The sequence below is a fragment of the Channa argus genome, chromosome 5 (genome assembly GCF_033026475.1).
Source record: "Channa argus isolate prfri chromosome 5, Channa argus male v1.0, whole genome shotgun sequence".
Taxonomy (NCBI): domain Eukaryota; kingdom Metazoa; phylum Chordata; class Actinopteri; order Anabantiformes; family Channidae; genus Channa; species Channa argus.
The window spans coordinates 2,214,612-2,236,026 of NC_090201.1; the positions used below are offsets into that span (position 1 = coordinate 2,214,612).

At 40.1% G+C, this 21,415-nt stretch overlaps 2 protein-coding genes across 3 annotated transcripts in view; one reads left to right on the forward strand and one right to left on the reverse strand.

Moving 5' to 3' along the window:
- plxnb1b (plexin b1b) overlaps positions 1–4,884 on the reverse strand; it is a 97,066-nt gene extending 92,182 nt beyond the window's left edge. For both annotated transcript variants that reach the window (XM_067504797.1, XM_067504796.1), the window contains exon 1: positions 4,445–4,884. The gene's annotated coding sequence lies outside the window, so the exon portion shown is untranslated. The remainder of the gene's footprint in view (positions 1–4,444) is intronic.
- An 8,536-nt stretch (positions 4,885–13,420) lies between these two features.
- On the forward strand, positions 13,421–19,709 carry ube2v1 (ubiquitin-conjugating enzyme E2 variant 1). The gene is made up of 4 exons (XM_067505496.1): positions 13,421–13,514; positions 15,708–15,856; positions 17,447–17,572; positions 18,354–19,709. Exons 1-4 carry the CDS (start codon positions 13,493–13,495, stop codon positions 18,498–18,500), a joined length of 444 nt encoding a protein of 147 aa, XP_067361597.1. The 5' UTR covers positions 13,421–13,492; the 3' UTR covers positions 18,501–19,709.
- The last annotated feature ends 1,706 nt before the right edge of the window (positions 19,710–21,415 follow it).

Genomic DNA, 21,415 nt, shown 5'->3' on the forward strand with positions numbered 1-21,415 from the left:
TTCTGCTTGTTTAACAACTGTTTTATAAATTGCTCACTCAACTGTCTGCAGTCGAGTGAAGTAAAATATGACCTCTTTTCTCCACTCCACTGTTTGCATGTTCAAGTAGCTCACACACTCCAGAGACAAGAAGAACATTGCAGCATTATAAACTAAAGAATGTAAAGAAGATTGATCAGATTTATTCTACCTACCCGAATATGTCCAGAACAGTCCCAACATCAGTCCTAGGGACATCTCTTATCAACATCTATACGTCTTTACCTTTCGACCTTTAACACCCTGCCAGTGACACAATGTTTGAGATCTATCCATCATACCAAGGGAGCATCTAACCAATTCTTTTGTAACAAATCTGGTCTATCAAATTTGTAAAGTTGCTAATCAAAGAAGTGATGCTCCCATGCAAGAAATTGGTTTAGGCTTAGTGCAAATCTCTCTGAAGCAATTACAGATTCTAAAATCTTCCCTTAAAGCCACTAAAACAATAAAATAACTAAAACATTAAAAAAAAATCATACTTATTTTATAATTAACCTTGATATGCCAGTAAGGCTTTTTCAGCAGGTTTTCCAAACCTAAACGACTAAAACAACAAACGGTCCTCTTTTTTTTCTGGTCTTTTAAAATTCTCTGTTTTTCATCTCACAACACAGCAGGCCAGGACTTTAAAAGGTTAAATGATCATAATGGCGGAATTTACACCCAGGGTCAAAGGTCTTTTTACAAGTCCAGACAGCTTTGAGTCCTGGTGTCTAGCTTTTTCCAACAACATGCTGGCTACTACTTCTACTAATAAAAAGCCATGCACTTCAGGGGTACTGAAAACCTGTGCTCCACCTAAATCCCAGAGACTCTTTTAGACTGTGCACCTTTAAACCTGCAAAAGGTTTGTCCGTCTGCCTGAGAAAGTCCATGCCACCTTGCAGTTATTGTGAAAAGTCATGTAAAATTATGTTTAATGCAGGGGGCCTCAGTGGTAGAGCATTGACTCCTACCCCACCAGGTGTGGCCCCGCCCAGTCACCAGGGGCAGGAAGGGCATCCGGTGTGATTTTTATGTAATGTCTGATCTGTACATCCCACATCATTCATCGGTCTTGGACTGTCAAACACTGCTTTGGCTGCTCCATTCACAAATCATATCTGAATCCCTTTAACTCTCAGACATTGTAATATTATCTCCAAATTATCTAGCTCGGTAAATGATGATAACCTTGTTACCACTACACCAGAAATTCTATCCTCTTCTTTTCCAACCACTGCCGTCTCTAAAGAGATTGTTACGCTCTCTCGTCAAGACTGTCAATCTGAGAACTGTCAGAGCCTTCCACACCAAAAAACAAAGAGCTTGCTTCCAAATTTATTCAGCCTCAGACAAACTTCCATTTAGCTTTTTTACAAAGCAATTTACAAGCGAGGTACAAGGCAAGAAAAAATCTAAGTCAAGGAGAAAATATAAAAGCAAAGTCCTATCAGAAAAGTGTTCACATTTCATAAGTGCAAGAAAGTGCAGAAATTAAGTTATGCTGGGACCACCAGACGTTTTTCATTGGCAGAGCGCAGATAGGAGGGATTGTAGACCTGAATGAGGGAGTTGAGGTAAGCAGTAGCTGTTGAGTTAATCACCCTGCAGGAAAGAGACAGAGCTTTGAACCTGATGCCAGTAGCTACAGGAAGCCAGTGTAGAAATCAGAAGAGTCATATGACATGAATCCTTTTTGGCTGATTAAAAATGATACTGCATTTTGGATCATCTGCAAGGGTTTGATTGTGCATAATGGTAACCCCATCAACAAAGCGTTGCAGTAATCAGGACGAGATATGACCAGCGCCTGTACAATGAGTCGGGTTGTATATTCCGTGAGGTAGGGTCTGATCTTTCTGATGTTGTAGTTGCCAAATCTGCACGCTCTAGAGACTGAGAAGATGTTTCCCTTAAAGCTCAATTGGTCATCGATGATGACCCCCCCCGCGATTTCTGGCCGACTTAGTGGGGACAGTCACTGTAGATCCAGTGTTGATGCTGATGTTGTGTTGAGTCGAAGGTCTGGCTGAAAAGACAAGAATTTTGGTCTTGGATGTTCTGTCTGTACATCCTAGAATCACCAGTGAATTCACAACTATGTCTTTTTGGGGAAAATATAGCCTTTAGCCACAATAGTCAGGCTTTTGACCTGCTTATCGCACAATAACTATAACTAATGTTTTAAATGATATTGTTAAATAACTTGATTAAAAACAACACTGCGCTGTACTCGTGTAGATCTGTCAAAGGTTAGTGATTCTATGGATCACAATATTCTGGTATAGCATAGCTCATTGTGGTTTCCAGTGATTTTGCCAAAGCTGATTCAAATCATATCTCTGGTAGACTTTAAACTGTTGCGACTGATGGTTTCAAATCAGATTGTTGATAAGAATGTTCCAACAGTACATTTATCAAGCCTACTGTCTTTATTTGTCTATATGAGACTGACGTAGCACAGTAATGTCCATGTTTATGCTGATGATACAATTCTGTTTGCTATCTGGCGAACTAGACCTCCAGATTACAGGCTGCTTTTGTTGGTAAGCACTGCAGACCCACTTTACTTACTTTATAGCTTGAGGTTAGGCACAGTTTTGGGGGGTTTTTTTGAGCTTGAGCACCGGATTCCCTTCCTGACGCAGCCTTCCCTAATTTCTACCGAGCTGCTTTTTCAGAAATTAAGCATTCTTATTTGATTCCAAAACCCAAACAGAACTTGAAGACAGTTATTACCTAACACTGTTAGTCAGGGGTGTTTTATTATCCTAAAGATAATATGGGGATGCAGGGTAGAACAGACAGGAAACGTAAAGAAAGAAATGGGTTATGACATGCTTCAAAAGTCTGCAGTCCCTAAAAATGCATTTATCATAAAATGAACCATGTTACAATGCTTCAAAAGACTTTCCATTTTAGTGGAATTATAATGGCCTTCTGCTGGGGTGTCAGTGGCTCAGTTGGTAGAGTGGTTGTCTACAGACCATAGGGTCAGCGGTTCGTGCCCTGCTTTATTTGGGCAACACACTGAACCCCCAACAGCCCATCCCCATCCCCAGTCATGCAGTGCCCAGTATGAACTGGGGAGCGTTGCGTCAGGAAGGGGGTCCAGCGTAAAAACTGTGCCAAGTCAACATGATCCGCTGTAGTGACCCTGAACTCACACAATAAGCTGAAGGGAAAAAAATAAATAATGGCCTCCTACTGCTGTTAGAGTTAATTCATCAAACAAATTGGTTTAAAACCTGAAGCTGACTTTTCATTCAAGTGGAGACAACAGTTTAAGCAGGCACAAAACCTATTGGGCTAAATGTCAGGGCAAATGTTTGTTTTCCTAATCACACAATCAGAAACGAAACTGCAATCACCACTATTATAATTATTGGGAGGGGATATTCCACCGCATTTCCTGGCTTATACTGAGCCATTAATTATATGATGATGCAATGGGAACAGATGGCCCTGGATGAAGAAGGCCCTACACTGTGAGGAGATCATCACCCATTAAACATAAACACACAAAGGTCCTCACACATTTGTTAACACTCCCTCTGTTGGACTGTCAGAAATGACACTAGTCATTGAACAATATCCTAAAAAAAAAAGTTACCATGTTAAATTAAGGAAATATGAAACCTGCATACTATGCGTGGCTTAAAAAAACTCATAGCACATAAGCCATAAGTCATAGCATGAATCTCTCCTAATGAGTTGTCATTAGTGTGCTTCCTTTACCAGAATCAGATCCAGTAATCAACTCAATGTGAATCTTTCCAAATGAAAACTACTTCTTAAAATGACGTTTCGGCGATCACCTGATTTTCTGAGCCATACTATCCCCTGAAATGTACATGTAAGTTCCATAAGGAGAATATCAATTAAATATAAAACACACACACACACACACAGTGATTACAATAAAATGTAAGTTAGGTTTCTGATAGAGAAAAATAAACATACTTCCATTTTATTCATTTAATTTTGACACTTAAGAAATATGAAAAAAAGAACAAACTACAATCTGAAACTAACCAACCACGTTAGCCCGCTGTAACAGACAAACTGAAATAACCTAAATTAACCGAAATTGCTCTCTACACCGGTTGTGCCTGGACATTTCCAGGTCGCGCGCAGGACGTGTAAGAACTAGATAAGCATCCACAGCAACCGCTGCTCTACTGCGGGCTAACGTGGTATTGACCTGCTGTTGAACTGTTCTAATAACGAAAAAAGTAGGTTAAAGGTTTGAGTGGACACACTTTACAAGCGCTCAGGAAAATGGTTCTAATGCCGATAAAATGTCCGTGGTTCATAGAACACGGGTCGGTTTCTTTAGAGGGAAACAAGTGGGAAAAGCAGATGGAATCTGACCAGGAATTAGTCTCTTCGCTGGAAGCGCAGTGACGCTGATACTCACCTTGCCCGGTGCAGCCAACTTGAGTCGCTTCACAGTCACTTTGCTCCAAACCCGAGTTTACTCCTCGTCCCAGCGAAGCAAACAAGTTTTCACGTGTTTCATTCACAGTATCCAATTCGTCCGCAAGCGGTGGTTGTTTCAGCAGACGATTTATCCCAGGAAAGAACGTTATTCCCCGAAGTTAGCAGGTCACTAATTCCATTGTCGTTCAGTCCAGACTTTAACATTTCTTCTCCGGCACGCGCCGTTCACTGGTTTAAACGTCTGTTGGTTTGGCGGAGGGGGAAAAACGTACTTATCCCGTGTAGAAAAAAAGTTATACTTGATTTGTTTATTTTTCTCTGCTTGCTTTCACTCAGCATGGTTCTTCCCCCAACATGTAGCCGGCAAACAGTGGTAGGACTAGCTCGGTCCTGCGCTGAGCGCCCCGCTCTCCGCAGGCTGAAAAGGGGGGTTGGGGAAAAAAAGCCAGGGCTGCCTTCACGGGTCATCGTATTTTCGAAAATCACGCTCCTGTGCTTGTACAGTACGTGTAATATGCCACTTGATTTGAAGTCATATTAAACTAAACAAACCAGAAATTACAAACAACATTTTAAACCCTAAAAATTTGGCTCGCTTTCTATCATAACGTGTTGATATATTAATATATTTTTAAAAACAAAAACAGCACTGCATGCTACATCCTGATGCTGATACAATTCTGTTGTGAAGCTGATCTTACAAAGGATCATAAATTGCTGAAATCATGTCATATCTCTGCAGCACACTGTGCTGTAAGTCCAATATTTTCCCCAGTATTTGAAGGGATTTTCATTGTCTACATTATTACGAGTAATGGCAGCTGTCATGCTCAAGGACACTTTCACATATGAACAGTATAAGGTAGGGTTTGACCACCAGCCCCAGGATTGGTGGGCAACCTCTCTACCTCCTGATAAACAGCCATCCCTTACAGACACGGACAGATTATGACATAATGGGTTCCAGACAAAGATAGGTAAAAGGTCAAATTTGGTACCATGTTGTATATACTGTATTTTTGCTGGTAACATGTCTATTTTTATTCATTTTCCAACTTATGGTGCTCATTTTGCCTTTTTTATTATTGTGTTTATTTTCTAACTACTTGGGCCCATGGGCCTGTGCGTAATAGGCCCGGTTGGGAATTCATTCATGCCTACAGATAGTTGACACAAAAGTGAAAATGACACACAGAATCATAATAAGATGTCTACTCCAGACTTACAGATGTATTCTGGCATAAAGCCGTCAAAACACTTTGTGCAGATGAAGCCCATAAATCTGTTCAAAGGGCCTTTGGTCAGTCCATTTGTTAGAAAATATAATTTGTAAAAAACTATGGAAACATATGAGGATCCTTCTACCTTTTGTTACCACTCAGATTTAACGTTTCCTTACAATAATTACATGGAAACAAATATGCAGTAGTTTCTAAATCTTCCATAGATGCCTAGTCAGGTGACTTTGAATACTGGAATACTTTATTTTTATTTACATTTTTTCTTTCAAATGCCTCCTTTCAGTATGAAGCACATGTGACCCTGACACAATTTAGGCAGTTCACACGTGTTTTTAGAACAGGTTCGGCATAGTTAACATGGCATAAGAACATAATCATCAGAAAATGTCATTGACAGAAAGGGAGAAGAACTTCACAATACTGAACAGACCACTGAGCTTGAGAAAAAGAATAATGCTATAACACATAAGTGAGAACAAGCCACAAACTATAAATACAGCAGAGTGGTGACAAATTAGAACATGGCCGAACTTAAAGCCACCATTTTAACAGACTATAAACTTAATATATGGGGTGTATGGTTTAGAGCACAGGGCTGGATTGTTAGTAGGGTGACAGAGAAGTGAGCTGGAAAAGCTGAGTGTGAATGAGTACGCCTGTCTGTGAGCAGCACCATACTGCATTCATTTCCCTGTGAAAAACACTGAGCCATTCATCTCCAAAGTTCTCACACACACACAAACACACAGCTTTCAGTCACCCTGAGAACCAACTTGTCTTTAGAGAGGAGCTGGCTTGAGTTGGGGATGGAGGGGCGGGGGGGGGGGGGGGGGGGGGGGGGGGGGTTGGCTGGTAAACGATAGATGTCTGGGGGAGGTGTGGGTGAGAGTGGGTCAGAGTGCAACCCCACCCATCCCTCCCTGCCTCCGCTTCTAGTATGTTCATTATCATAAACCCAAACACAATCACAGCATTTTCATTCTCCACACTAATTTGTTTGATACACAATAGTAACACAGAAATTCATCACTTGATATAAATTTAAATAAAAAATTCTAATATGAATCCCTATTTTAAGATGGGGTCAGTTCCTGCCTCTCCATTAACCTTAAGGTAAGGCAGGTACAGCTAACAGATGGATTTTAGTTGTATTATTTATAGTTGAATAATTAAAGGGTCCCAGAAATGTGTCTGTGTGCATAAATATTTTGCCAGCTGTTTTTTTCAGGAGTATTTTTAAGCAACAGCACTGAAAAAAGTGCTAAGGAAGAGTCTGCAGAAAGACAAAAAGCATGGAAAACTGAAAGGGCAAGTGTGTGTGTGTGTGTGTGTGTGTGTGTGTGTGTGTGTGTGTGTTTGTATGATGTGATTTGCTCCAGCTTTAGCTCAGCCAATTTGTCAAAACAAAACCATTGTCCTTGGTTAAGAAACATGAGTTAGATCATTATGGGCAGAGAGAAAATGGTGGAGTGAAGGTTTTGATAATACTTGACAAAATAATCCCACACTTTTGACTTTTCTACTTAATTTTATGTTTTAATAATTTGTCTGCACTTGTCACCCAGTGGATCAATGGAAGCTCCTAAAAATATGGCAGTGATTGTTGTTTAACTGCTGCTTCCATACAGATTCAACACCCTGGTCGTTGGTGGTGAGGTTCCCAGTCCTATAGCGCCACTTTGTGGTTTCTTCTTGAACCTGGCGGTGTAAAAATCCCTTTAATCATTTTGTTTATTATCAATCCAAAGGAGAAATTGCAGCACTGCAAAAACCAAACCACACAAATCATAAAAGCAGAAATGTAGTTAACAAAAATACAGTTGAAGGCTAAATAGCACTCACTTCTGAAGCATTTTACACAACATTTAAAACATGTGACTTCAACTCATACTTGAAAGTGTGGTGGGACAACAACCCCCAAAAGACCATCAAGTGTCAACAACGTAACAACTGCACAGAGTTTGTGGGTCTCTGTGAGCAGCTTGGTCAGAATTGAAGATGAAACATCTTCAAGAACTATAGGTCCAGTTGCAATGAACCACAATTTGGGTGTCATCATCACAGCTTATAAAAATATTCTATAAACCTGAAAGGTGACTGTGGACTGGACTTAAAGTTCTTGCCTGCAAGAATGTAACCCTAATGGTGTGGACAGGATTTTCAAAATGTAGGCCAGCTTGAGACACATCCCTCTTGGTCACCTGTGCTGCTGATAGGACACGAAGAAAGCACTGTTGACTTCGAGCTGTGTGTCTATATTTATTTTTTTGTCTTATTTATTATTTAATTTATTGTCTTTAAGATTTTAAATATATTGTCTATATTCATCATTATCTGTAACCACTTATCGTGTTCAGGGTCGGGCTGGAGTGTATTCCAGCTGTCATGGGGTAAGAAGCAGGGTACACTCTGGAAGGGTCTCGAGTCTGTCTCAGGGCCAAAACAGAGAGACATACAGAGAAACAACTATTCACACTCACATTCACACCTATGGCAATTTAGAATAATTTAACCTAATGCGTACGTCTTTGGACTGTGAGAGGAAACTGGAGCACCTGGAGGGCGATCCCCTCAATAGCTCCTGCTTAACTCAACTCCCACATTCAGGTCTACAATCCTTCCCGTCCCCTTCGGACTGCCAGCCAATGACGTCTGGTTGTCCCAGCACTGCAGAGAAGACACCAAGCAAAACTCTTCAGCGCAATGATCCCATGATGGTGGAACGAGCTACCAAACTCTGCATGGTCAGCAAACTCACTCCCAATATTCCAAAAACTCCTGAGAACAGAACCTTCCTGTGCACGTAAATCTCCTTGACTCAATTTCTGTTGGAATTGTATCAGATTTGACTTTTCTTCTCTGTTTTTTTTGTGTCGTTCCAGTGCAAATAAAAACAATAAGTACGTGAATACCAAAGAGAAGGGTTCCATTTTCAGACAGAATTGCATTAGTGTCGATACTTTTGGTCATGACTGTACGACATGGGTTGTTGTAGTTGCCAATGACAATTTCACACACGCATCAAAACAAAGAATGCAATATTTAATAATAACATCTGAAATTAGCACATCTGCCATTCATATAAAGTATGAAACAGTCTTTCTGGCTAAAATAATACAGTCACACAATCTAAACAAACTCTTCTCTGCTTAATAATGTGCCCAAGACATAGGAATCAAATCCAGTGATCTGTTCATGTTTTTGTACACTTTGTCTTTAAAGTGAGAGTTTCATCATTCTAACAGTCACCTGGTCTGTAGGGGGTAAAGAGAAACGTTCAATCTATATACAGATTGTTTACCTAGCACACTGATCTATTTTGTCCTGAGTGATTTTCATACTGTCATTTTATGTATGAATGAACTAAACAGTAACACAGGATGCAGTGGTCATCTCTTATACTCAGTGAGGACTCATATCGAACTGAAATAAGAATCAAATGAGTTATGAGCTCAGCAGACAGCCAGACGTCAGCATAATGCCCGTTTATTATGTTGTTAATTCATGTTCTACTGAGGCTTATTCTTCCTGTCTTCACCCACCTTCTCATGTTGTCTGGAAACGTCCAAGAACTGTGATTTCCTCTCCAGCCAGCAGATGTCCCTGGACTCTCTCTACAATACTGGTCACCTGCTTTCATTTTCTATTATTGGGGTCATTTGAGACAAACTACTCCTCAGGCAGCAGCAGCAGGAGGGGATGATAAAAAGCTGCATTCAAGCTGGGCCATTTCTACGTATAGTAAAGCTATCCCCTTAAACGAAGACAAATACTCCATCCCGTGAGGTTTGAGCTACTTAAAATTAAATGTCACCAGATAATTTTTAAAGAACATGTACTCAAAACTATTATCTGATTGTTCTTTTATCTGATAGAGACACACTACAAAAGGTGAACTGTCCTTCTGATAAAACCTAAATATGGTTCATATTTAGGTTTAAATAAAATTGATTGAAATTCTCATGAAATGCAGTCATCATATCAGTTTGCTGCTGTATAGAAATGATTTGATTTGTCTGATATGAAACCAAATAAATGCAAAACAGTCAAAATACACTGGGGAAAACACATTTATTGTCATTGATTTCTCAGATATTTAGACTGGTAGCATGAAAACATCTGGGCAGATGACCTTTTAGGAATTTTCACAATCTTCACGCGCCGACTTTCAATACTTAGACTTCAATCATTGTTTATTTCATTTGCTACAAAACTAGATGATTAGGAGCCCAACACCATATGGGAACTATCTGGATTATAACACTCAACACAAATGTTGTATTAAATCACAACATTTTCTATGTTCAAAGAATGTTTTCCTCTGAATAAGAAAAAACCCAAATGTTTCACATTAAACTAAAGAGCAAACGTGACTAGAAAAGGTCACGTTGTTGATCCAACACCTGAACCAATTAGCTGTTCGATCAGCTTTGCAATCGGTAGAGACCAACGGTGTGTCCTGGCATCAAAATCTGCAGCTGCCTGTGGCAAGTTGTTTTAACATTAAATTGAACCACGCACCTTTTTACACTTTAGACATTTATAATAGGATTTCTCCCAGTCAACACTGTATTCTTACCTGTCATAATACTAATTGATTGTTTTTCAGGATATCTACGACATCGAATTCTGGATAAAAATCTCAGATATCCATAAGGCAATTGTTCCTAGACAAAAAGAACATTTTAGATATTACAATTCCACAATTGTCATCAGATATCCACAACATCTGTTACGGTTAGTATAAGTATTTCAGCAAGGAGCCAAGTAAGGAGACGGCAAAAGGTATAAAGAAAAGGGTATTTATAAAGAAACAGGAGGGTTAACGCAACTAAAAATCCCTCCACAGGAGGAGGGTAAAGAACTTACTGAACTAAAAGGTAACAGAACAACAAACTAAACACAAACAGGGTAATCGACAGACTAAAACAGCTATTCAAACAACGGGGTGCACACATACAAGACTAAAACACAAGGTAGGGTGCATTCAGGGACCAGACTAGACCTCAACTAATTCTAATACACAGGTAAATTAACAGGGACAAATTAAGTAAACAGGAATAGACAGAAGGGAATAAAACCTAAACAAACTAAACCAGAGGTAATGGGAAATTAACAAGGGTAACTAATACAGGGAACAGGGTAGAGTAAATAAACTAATACAAAACCTAACAGAGGAGAATCAAACCACTAGAACAAGAAATAACTAAACAACATAACTAGGAACAACAAACCCATGTAACAAGGAGAAAACCAAAACCTTGACAGAGTCCACACAGGGATCAGGCAGGACACAACCTTGTAACAAAGGCGGACTGAGTACTAACACACATAATACAAACCAGGAGAGAAGACTGGGGAGAGCAGGGTATTAAAGGACAGGGGAACAGGTGAAACAAATCAGGACAAAACGAGGACGGTAAAGACGGCAAACAGACTCACAGGAAGAGACACAGGAGGATAAAAAATAAAAGCCAACACAGGAAATAAAGCTAAATAACTTAAACACAGGGACAGGACTGTGACAACATCATTATTCCTAGAACAGATGAAGTAACTTTTGCCATTCATGTATATTTGGCTGAGTCGTTTCAGATATTCATAATGAACATTTTATATACCTACAATAGATTTCTTACTATCTGAAAACTCCCATTTCAGATATCTACATTCCAGTTGTTACTAGTCAGACTTTTAACTTCAGATATCCATCAACTGATATCCACAATCCATTTCTGTTGTCTCATTCTAATGTCTGTCTCATTCTGAACTCTCGGAACATGTCCTTTGATGTTCAAATAGTTTTTGTTCCTCCTGAGGGAGAACCACCTTTCAGACTGGGCTGTGACTGGTAATGCAAACTGGTCTGTCTTTTCTGCTCCACAGAAAAGCCACCACCTCTGTAGCCAGATTCTCTGAGGGAAGACGACATGGTAATAGAATTTAGGCAGAAACACTGTGTGCTGCCATGCTTCCAAGGTGCTCTCTGCCATATTTATCTTAATTCCCAAAGCTTATTTTTGAGTTAAAGCATTTTCCCTGTCCATAATGACCTGACAGCAGCACAGGGCACAGCCAGATGTTTAGGTACGACAACATTTTTAAACATGTGAAGCGGGGAATTCAACACGGTCTAACTCTGCGTCGTGAGGTCAACTTCCCCAGATGTTGCAATGTCTAAGGACAGTGGGGAGGTTGCCATTTGTGAAGCAAGAAATGCAGTGCAGCGTTTCAAGCAAAGAGTAGGATTTCAAATTAAAAATGAGTTAACTTAATTAAAAAAGAGGCAATCTCAGGATTATTTTTTTAAAGTTGAGAATGCACTAAATAGAACATGCTAAGAGAAAGAAACAAGAAACTGATTTAAAATTAAATTTAATTTTTGTGATCAATCTTGGAGATAAATTGCAGTTAACTACCTTTGTGTCGATATTTAATTCAACTTCAACCTAATTTATATAGCGCCAGTTCACAGCAAAGTCATCCCAAGGCACTTCCCATAATAAAGTCAAGAATATAAAGATGTATAGAAATAATCCAACAATTCCCCCTGGAACAAGCCATACGCAACAGTGGAGAGGAAAAACTCCCTTTAACGGAAGAAACCTCCAGCAGAACCAGGCTCAGGGTGGACGGCCATCTGGTTTGACCAGTTGGGGTGAGTGGAAAGTGGAGAGAGAAAAGAAAAGAGCCGGGGACACCTGCAGAAAGAGGCAGAGAGAATGAGACAGAGAGGGAGAAAGACAGCTACGAGAGAAAGAACACACAAAGGTAATGTCATACAGTGGTGACAACTTGTGGGGTGACAGGAGAGGAAAGAGGGAGAAGAGGAGGAAAGGAGCTCAGTGCATTGGGGGGTAGGTCCCCCAGCAGTCTAAGCCTATAGCAGCATAACTATAACTAACTATAAGCTTTATTAAAGAGGAAGGTTTTAAGCCTAGACTGAAAAGTAGAGAGGGTGTCTGATTCCCAAATCTGAACTGGGAGCTGGTCCCACAGGAGAGGAGCTTGATAGCTAAAGGCTCTGCCTCCCATTCTACCTTTGGAAATTCTGGGAACCACAAGCAGGCCTGCATTCTGAGAGCGAAGTGGTCTACTGGGATGATATGGTGCTATGAGGTCTTCTATATATGATGGAGCCTGACTGTTTAGAGCTTTATATGTAAGAAGCAGGGTTTGAAATTCTATTCTTGATTTCATGGGAAGCCAATGGAGAGAAGCTAGTGAAGTAAAAAATTAGATTCTTTATTTTCTCTAAATTTGATTCTTTCTAATTTTTGTGTTGCCTGCTTTAAGTTGCAAGGTTGTGAATAATGGAGATCACCTCTTCTAGTTTACTACCTTTTTTTCAGAGGGGCAACAGCATCGAGTATTGTACGTATTCAGGCTGCAGAATTATCAACAAGATAATCAATGTGTACAGGAGTAAAGTTAAGGTGGCTACTTTCCATTGTATTGACACATGATAAAGCAAATGAGGAAAGAATAATTTCCCTAGATTTGTTCACAGCATTTTCACTTAAGCATCTGCTGTAGTGGACTTTATTTGTAACTGCTATATGGTCCATTATTGTAAGGTAATTATGAGGAAATACTGTTAAATTATCAGTTTCAATGCTTGTATAAGTACAAGGTCTGAAATCTATGTAGATTCCTGAACCACCCTCCATTCCAGTTGGTGGAGCTAATGACCGTAACGTTGTCTGGCAACCGTCGTGACACACTAGGAAGAGGAAGCAGAAGAAGAAGCAGGAGGAAAGCGCTTCCGTAAAGTAGTGAAAAAAATGGCGGTTGCCGCCGGATCAGGTGAGGAGATTTCATCGACATTTCGAACAGTATCTTTACTTAAATACTGATGATGAGTTACGGTTTGTATAGTTTGTGTAAAAACGTAGCTGCTTTACCGTTTCCAAGACTCCAGCTGCAGTGTGGAGTTGACTATATAAGGAGTCGGTGTGAAAGAAATTGCTGCCAACTAGCTCATCGGTTAGCTTAGCTAACACACAGTCTTTGAGCAGCACTCGGTCGTCTGCAACAACCTTGATTCACCATTGTTTATCTGGCTAGATAGCGTGATGGACACATGAAAGGCTTTAGGATTCACATGGGAGTAAATATTTGTCTGGCGTATTGGTGAGTTATTGTGTTCATAAGTCGGCGACATGCGTGTCTGAGCTGAATGAGAAGTTGCTAGCTAGATAAGTTAGATAACGTTAGCTGCCGGGTGCCACAACCCTGTTTAACAACTGGAGTGGGATGGAATTCCGGAAGAAATACTCTGAAGTAGCTCGTTAGCCAGCTGCACCTTGTCACTTATAACGCTGTTTGTCAACTTGAAAGCCCAATCTTGCCAGTTATTTAAAGGGAAATCATTCTTGAGTTTTAGGATAATTAAGTTGAATAACAGCTACCGACTCAACGTAAGCTTGTTCATTCTTGGCGAACCCGAAGCTGATTGTTCCACCTCACACTCGGCTGGACAAACATGCACGAATATATCCAGTGTTAGAAGAACCCCAATGCAATGCATTTTAACTCATTATTTGATTTATTGATACAAACAACAATTTGAAAATGTAACTGTTAGGAGTGTTTGTCGGTGTAATTTCTCTAATCTCACAGGTATTGAGAACCCAAGAGCCAGATGTCGCCAGTTTAAAGGTGTTCACTGTGTCTTAGGATGTGTGGTAGGGAGCCGAAAGGCGACATTTTCTGAGGCAGAGGGTCAAGTGTTCCACTTGAGGTGGAAAAAGATTCAACATTTGAATCTCGTCACGCTGGAGACATCTGCTGCCCAAATGCATGTAAATGTAGAGGAAATAGACTTAAGAAGTGCTATCATTTACATTTTCTAATGCATTAATAATGGGGTAATGAAATGGTGGGGTGGAGTAATAACAGAGTTTGAGTTATTTTCCCAACGTTTGCAGTACATTAAGTGTGACCAAGCTGAAAGTTGATGTGGAAAAATAATTGGAGGAAAATAGGTGGTTCACTGGTTTTTAGTGCTTGTGTAACTTTGGCTGCTTTTAATATAGCAAGGAGTGCTCTCAAAGGCTATTAATTGAGTAAAGGAAATGCTTAAGCACTTGGTTGTGAATTGTTTTTTCAAGAATAATAATTATTATTACATCAGGACACCATTGATTAAAAAGCTATTAATAATCACACACAGCTCTGTCACTTTCAAGTCTGTTTCAGACATGAACGCTCCTGACATTGTCAGGAGTTTCCCTTCCAGACATGTAGCCGACATCGGGAGATAATCCGTGTGAGATGCATTGTCACTTGTGAAGAAATACTCCGTGTAACTGGGCAAGGGGTGTTGCTTGGGCACTTTGAGCAGGGGGGAGGTCATGATGCAAAAACAAAGCTACAGAAGTCTCGGTGCTTTGTAATCTGGTTTTATACCACAGAATCTCAAGCTGTTCCTTGTATTTGTTTGATGATTTCCAGGTCTGTCCTTACCAACAGAAGTTCACTCATTTCGTTGTTCTAACAGTTTGACACAGTTTTTGTGTCCGTACGAATGAATGAGTTCTTCACCTGTGGGTGTTTGTATTTGCCCGGTTTCCCGGCAGTCACAGGAAATAGACATCATCAACATGCCCACTCACTCATGGTGAATTTTCCGGAGTATAACCTCCTGTATTCACAAATGAGATCAGTTGGAGATAATTCAGACTTTGCACTGGGTAAAATCCGAGTAATGTCAGGGCCAACTCGAGATCTTGATAATGTCTCAATTCCAGTGCATGTCTGAAAGGGGCTTTAGGGTGGTTGGATTATGGTGCTGTTAAAGTAGAATTTACAGAATTTGTTAATTTGAATATATAAAACACAAAATATTATAAATTCTTTATTAAAAATCATGCTAAAGATATTTACTAATACAATATTTTAGGCTATCTTAGCTTTTTATATGCAGCTTCTGTTCATGGGAATTATTACATTTCATCATTATTTCTTCATTCTTTTTGTGTGTGTGTTTGTTTAAAGCTGTCGTAGTTCCTCGCAGCTTCAGGCTGCTGGAGGAACTTGAGGAAGGTCAGAAGGGATTTGGTGACGGTACAGTGAGCTGGGGCCTCGCAGATAACGATGACATGACGCTAACCCACTGGAATGGCATGATCATTGGGCCTCCCAAGGTGGGTTTCCTCTGTCTTTAGCCCTTTTATACAGCAGCAATTTTCACACCATCTTTGTCTGAGCTTATATTGAACCTCAAAATGAAAACTTAAATGCACTCAACTGTTCATTTTACACTGGTACCAGCACCTTGGTATCAGCAATGTGGCATTTAACACACATCAGATCACTTCCAAAACAATAATGGTGGTTAAACCATAGTGCACTTTTGTTAGTTTTGCACCTTTACAACTTGATTTGGACTCAAAGTTGTTTGTGCTTCAAGTACAAAATTATCTTACATGTTTATGGTTATAGCTGTAGGTTTGTTAAAACTACTAAATGTGGCTGTAAAACTACAGCCACAATAAAAAACAAAAAACTACCTTTAATGGCAGAAACCTCCAGCAGAACCAGGCTCAGGGTGGATGACCATCTGCCTTTACTGGTTGGGGTGACTGAAAAGTGAAGAGAAAAAAAAAAATGAAAAGAGCAACAACAAAACATCGGGCAGGTTGGTAGGACCATTAGCTGCACACTGGAAGACACACAGCTTCAAAGCCTGGGGACACCTGCAAAGAGGGACAGCGAGAGGGAGACAGAGAAGGTCAAAGAAACTACGGGAGAAAACACACAGAGTTAATGTCATACAGTAGTTACAATTTTGAAGTGAGAGGAGAGAGTGGAGGAGGGGGGTCCCCCAGCAGTCTAAGTCTATAGCAGCATAACTATAACTAACTATATTCTTTATTAAAGAGGAAAGTTTTAAGCCTAGACTGAAAAGTAGAGAGGGTGTCTGCTTCCTGAATCTGAACTGGAAGCTGGTTCCACAGGAGTGGAGCTTGATAGCTAAAGGCTCTGCCTCCCATTCTACCTTTGGAAATTCTGGGAACCACACGTAGGCCTACATTCTGAAATCGAAGTGGTCTACTGGGATGATATGGTGCTATGAGGTCTTCTATATATGATGGAGCCTGACCATTCAGAGCTTTATATGTAAGAAGCAGGGTTTTAAATTCTATTCTTGATTTCATGGGAAGCCAATGGAGAGAAGCTAGTGAAGTAAAAAATTAGATTCTTTATTTTCTCTAAATTTGATTCTTTCTAATTTTTGTGTTGCCTGCTTTAAGTTGCAAGGTTGTGAATAATGGAGATCGCCTAAACAACCTTGTAACATTACATTTGAGGTATAGACTGAATCAGTTTCATGGCTTCTGTGCCAGTTGAAGAATCCAGACAAAGAGGATTCACTCAGACTGGTTACCATCTGTCTTCTTTTTTTCATTAATTAAAACATGTTTGTGTAAAGCCAGGATTATTCTGGGCATCTTCATATTCATACACAAATATCCTATTCAGGCTTTTTGATTATATTAGGGTCATAAAATAGCATTAATATAAAGCAACAAATCTCCCAATGACATCATATTGAGTCCTAAGAGTCCTATAAACGTCCTAAGAGCACTAAGCATTTAATCGAAGCCAGTGTCCCACTCGGGTCTCTTCCATGTCTGTATCTCTTCAATGAACGCCTTCACCTGTCCAGGTGCTTTTTGTCATTTGTAGTTGCACTTTTTGAGCTATCCGGACTCTTGTTTCTTCCTTTGCAGACTGTCTATGAAGGCAGGATATACAGTCTGAAAATAGAATGTGGGTCCAGATACCCGGAGCACCCTCCTCTCGTCCGCTTTGTGAATAAGATCAACCTGAGTGGCGTACACAGTTCAAATGGTGTGGTGAGTATTCAGATCTCATTACACAGCAGTTCCTGCCTGTTGCTGAATACTCAAGGTTAGATTGCTCCCATTAAGTGATATGTTCTGTGCTAGATTCTTAAGTAAAAGCTGCTGCCGTTAGCTGAATTTAAGTCTTCTGCTTTAGTCTCAACAGCAGCTGTCCAAAAGTTGGAGAGTATTCGATTTTACCTCTAGGCCGTGTCTAAAGCTTCAGACCTCCAATCTTTTTACACAGCTGCTGAGGCCAATGGTTTTTAAGGAAGTAAAAAAAATGCCTAAACAAAGAGAGGCAGCAGAGTTGACCCTGTTGCTATTAATTAATGGTAAAATATTCATCCAGCGTGGCCAAAACTTTAACACTCTTCTTATAATGCATTCCAGTACAACTCCACCACCCACTATGACCTCAAGAACAAACTGAGAGTAGAATTATCACCCGTCTAACAGTTTCAACTTAAAAACTGAAAATTATAACATTGTAAAAGTTGTAAAATTCTTTGCAGAGCTGCTGTATTGGATTGTATTAGATTGTACAGGTGTACCTAATAAAGTGGCCAGTGAGTATATAATGCAACGTTTACTTTGCATTGCAGTTAATGTGAAATGAGCTTTATTTGTTCGATGTGATTTTAATGATAGTTTCATGATGCTGTAAATATTTTGGTCCTCACAGCATCTTATCAGTCCATATCATTGAACTGCTCTGACATTGGTTTTGCCTGAAACTTAATTCTACATGATTAACATCAAGTTGCAACCCTTTCTCCTCCTCTTCCTACAGGTGGACCTAAAGGCGGTGGCACCACTGTCCAGGTGGAAAAACTCGTACACCATTCGGATGGTACTGCAGGAGCTCAGACAGCACATGATGATGAAAGAGAACAGCCGGCTCTCCCAGCCGCCTGAAGGGCAGGTTTTTGGCAACTGAGGCTGCTGGTGCTGTCCCTCCCTGTCTCTCTCTCTCCCTCTCACTCTCTCTCTCACTCTCTCTCTCACTCACACACACACACACACACACACACACACACACACACACCTACCATTCTACACACCTAACACTGACTGTACCACTGTCAAACTACGCAACCATCATGTTATCCAAGACTCTTGAATCCCACTTACTCCATCAGGAGCCTCCCATTGGACAGAGAGAGGGATGCGCAGGGGAAGCCATCCTCCCAACCTAGCACCCCGTCGTGCATTAAAGGCGGCGCAGACCAGACATTATGAAACAAAAATACAACTTACTGTACTATTTACCAATGTTATTTTTTAGGATCTTTTGTGTTCCACATCCAGATCATAAAACAACAAATTCCCTGATTGAATGTACCACTGATGTGTGCGCGCTGAATTCTTCATGTCAAGTGGTGACAGTTTTGTCCCCGTTACATGAGTATTATGGTGAGGGATTTAAATCAAGTCGCTACTCAGCAAAACAATTACACTTCACTTACTCTGTCGGAAATGTGGAAATTAAATATTGGGATAATTAATGGCCTCTTTTTATTTTTATTATTTTTTTTTTAAACGTCAACATGTTGCAGAAACTATTTCCTCAACAAGAGAAATAAAAGCCCTCCAAACAATGCTTTGCTTGGGCGCTCAAGAGACGTTGGTCTCAAATTCCCCAGGAGACCAATCCCGACGATGTGAAATTGAACGGCCTTCTTTTTAATGAGTGCATGTCCGTTACATGGGAAACACCCGCTAATAGATATTCAGAGACGTATGTATCAACAGGACACTGCTGACTCATCACTCATGTCTTCAGAGTTGTCTTCTTTGTGCCATATATGGTTCATAGCTGGGGGGGGTGGGGAGGGGGCTACAGGTCCTTGTGTTTTCCTTCTTTAAAGAACATAGTTTGTGTACTTGGCACCTTTTCAGGATCACCACTGTACTGTAACTTGTGTGGAGCAGGAGGAGCTGTGATTTTTTTATTTTTTTTTGGATTCTTTATTCTCTGGGCTGGCCTGTGTTTTCTCCGTAGAGTGGTCTTCTCTCTCTCACACAGTGAACCCCCGCTGAATGCCATGTAAGGCTTTGGATGTTTATTTTATAATGGGTTGAATATAATCAGGGTGATGGTAACCTGTTGCATGGTTTTATTTGAATTAAACGTTACTTTTGCATGTGTTTGTGTCATGATTCTCTGATTTTATTATACTGCGTTCCACTGTCAATATGAGCTCTGCTCATAACAATAGCAGACAAACAGAAGAGTAATTATTTTTATAACAAATTTATTGTTTTTCAGTACAAGTTGCATTAAAGCATATGGTCCATCCAGATTATGTACTTTTCTAGCTCATTTCCACTGCAGGACCTATTTGAGTTCCTCAACCTGTGTCTCCACCGTAGGAGTTTAGTTATCTTCAAAGTCAGGTGGAAGTACAGTCCTAAAGAAGGTCCAGGAACTATAACTACAAACCAGTTTGTGTACTTTTACACATGGCAAAGTGCCTGGACTTTCTAGTAGAAATGTACCTTTAGTATCATATCGCTCTCCAATTAAGTGGAATTTGATTTTGTTAATTATCAGTGCAGTCCAGCAGTAACCGTTCCATTTCCCATAATGCAACCATGAGATCAGAGTGTCCCTGCCAGGTAAAGATCTGGTTAAACTTTATTTAGAGAAAAGGAATTATGCTACTGCAGACAAAACCCAAACAATACCACCGTGTCATTGGCAGTAACGGCACATTCAATGTTTCCTGTAGAAATGAGCTTCTATATTTAGCCTGGATGTCTTAAATAGGTTTTGTCTTTACAAATTATTCAAGTTAAAATCCTTTGTGAGAGAAACCAGAGCAGGCAGCAAAATCTGGTCCCATCCATCACATTTGAAGAAGCATTAGTGGTAAAGAGCGAGAGGCCGGTGTACCTACTGCCCAGCACTGAGTCTTTCTCGTCTGTCTTTATGGGGTGACAGCAAAATGCTTCTCTTGGGTAACAAGAAGCCTCCTCACCCTCATTCAACAGCTGCTGTTGTCTCTACTTGCGTGTCCTAGAGGAGAAGACACTGGAAACAGTCATATAGGTGGTTAAGCCTGGTGACCTTCATTCTCCTATATCATACACAAAAGCTTGTAAAGTATTCTGAGGAGAAATAACCAATGCTGTAGAAAACTACACAAAGATTAAAGGTTCCTTAGCCAAATATGTGGACAAAAATCCAAAAATGTAGTACAATGCCTCCAGGAACAAATTGGGCTTCTGTAACATAAAGAAGTAGAGAGTTGAAATAATGTTTTTTCCTATCAGATTGATGTGATGCGTTCACTGACTTGGGCCATATTAAACCATGTCAGATTTCCTCGTGCTCAGTGTGTGGCCCTGACAAAAAGAAACTATAAAGCCCTCAATCACCCCAATGACATCTGCTGTAATGGACCAGCTCTCCATCAACCCAACTGTGTCAGAGGGAGATACAGCATGGTGTTATATATTATGTTATAACAGAATATTATAATATTTTTAATGACGGTAGCGAACCTATCTGACATGTCTGTAGGAAAGAACTTGTTTCCTTAAAATATGAACCTGGTAACAAATTAAACATCTAAATGAACAGCCCATCAGCATCAGCTGACTTTCCTGGGAAAGTCAACAGTAAGTTTTCCACGGAGAAACATTAAAAAAGGAACATTTAAAACAACATATTTAAATTGCTCTGAAAGTTGAGTTGGTGCATGTTGCATGAGCTTAAGGCCCCTTCTCACTCCCTCTTTGCACTGCATTGAGCTTTTAAATGCCCCAGATAAATCTAAAGCAACACTACCAGTATTACACACTAATTCTCAAAGATGTTGGGGTGCTGTGTAAAATGTAGAAAAAAAA

What these genes read in the sequence shown, in the direction of transcription:
- ube2v1 (XM_067505496.1), top strand. Translation starts at nt 13,493, where the DNA reads ATGGCGGTTGCCGCCGGATCAG. An exon ending in TGATCATTGGGCCTCCCAAG is followed by an intron (nt 15,857 to 17,446) that starts GTGGGTTTCCTC and finishes CTTCCTTTGCAG; the next exon opens with ACTGTCTATGAAGGCAGGAT. An exon ending in TACACAGTTCAAATGGTGTG is followed by an intron (nt 17,573 to 18,353) that starts GTGAGTATTCAG and finishes CTCTTCCTACAG; the next exon opens with GTGGACCTAAAGGCGGTGGC.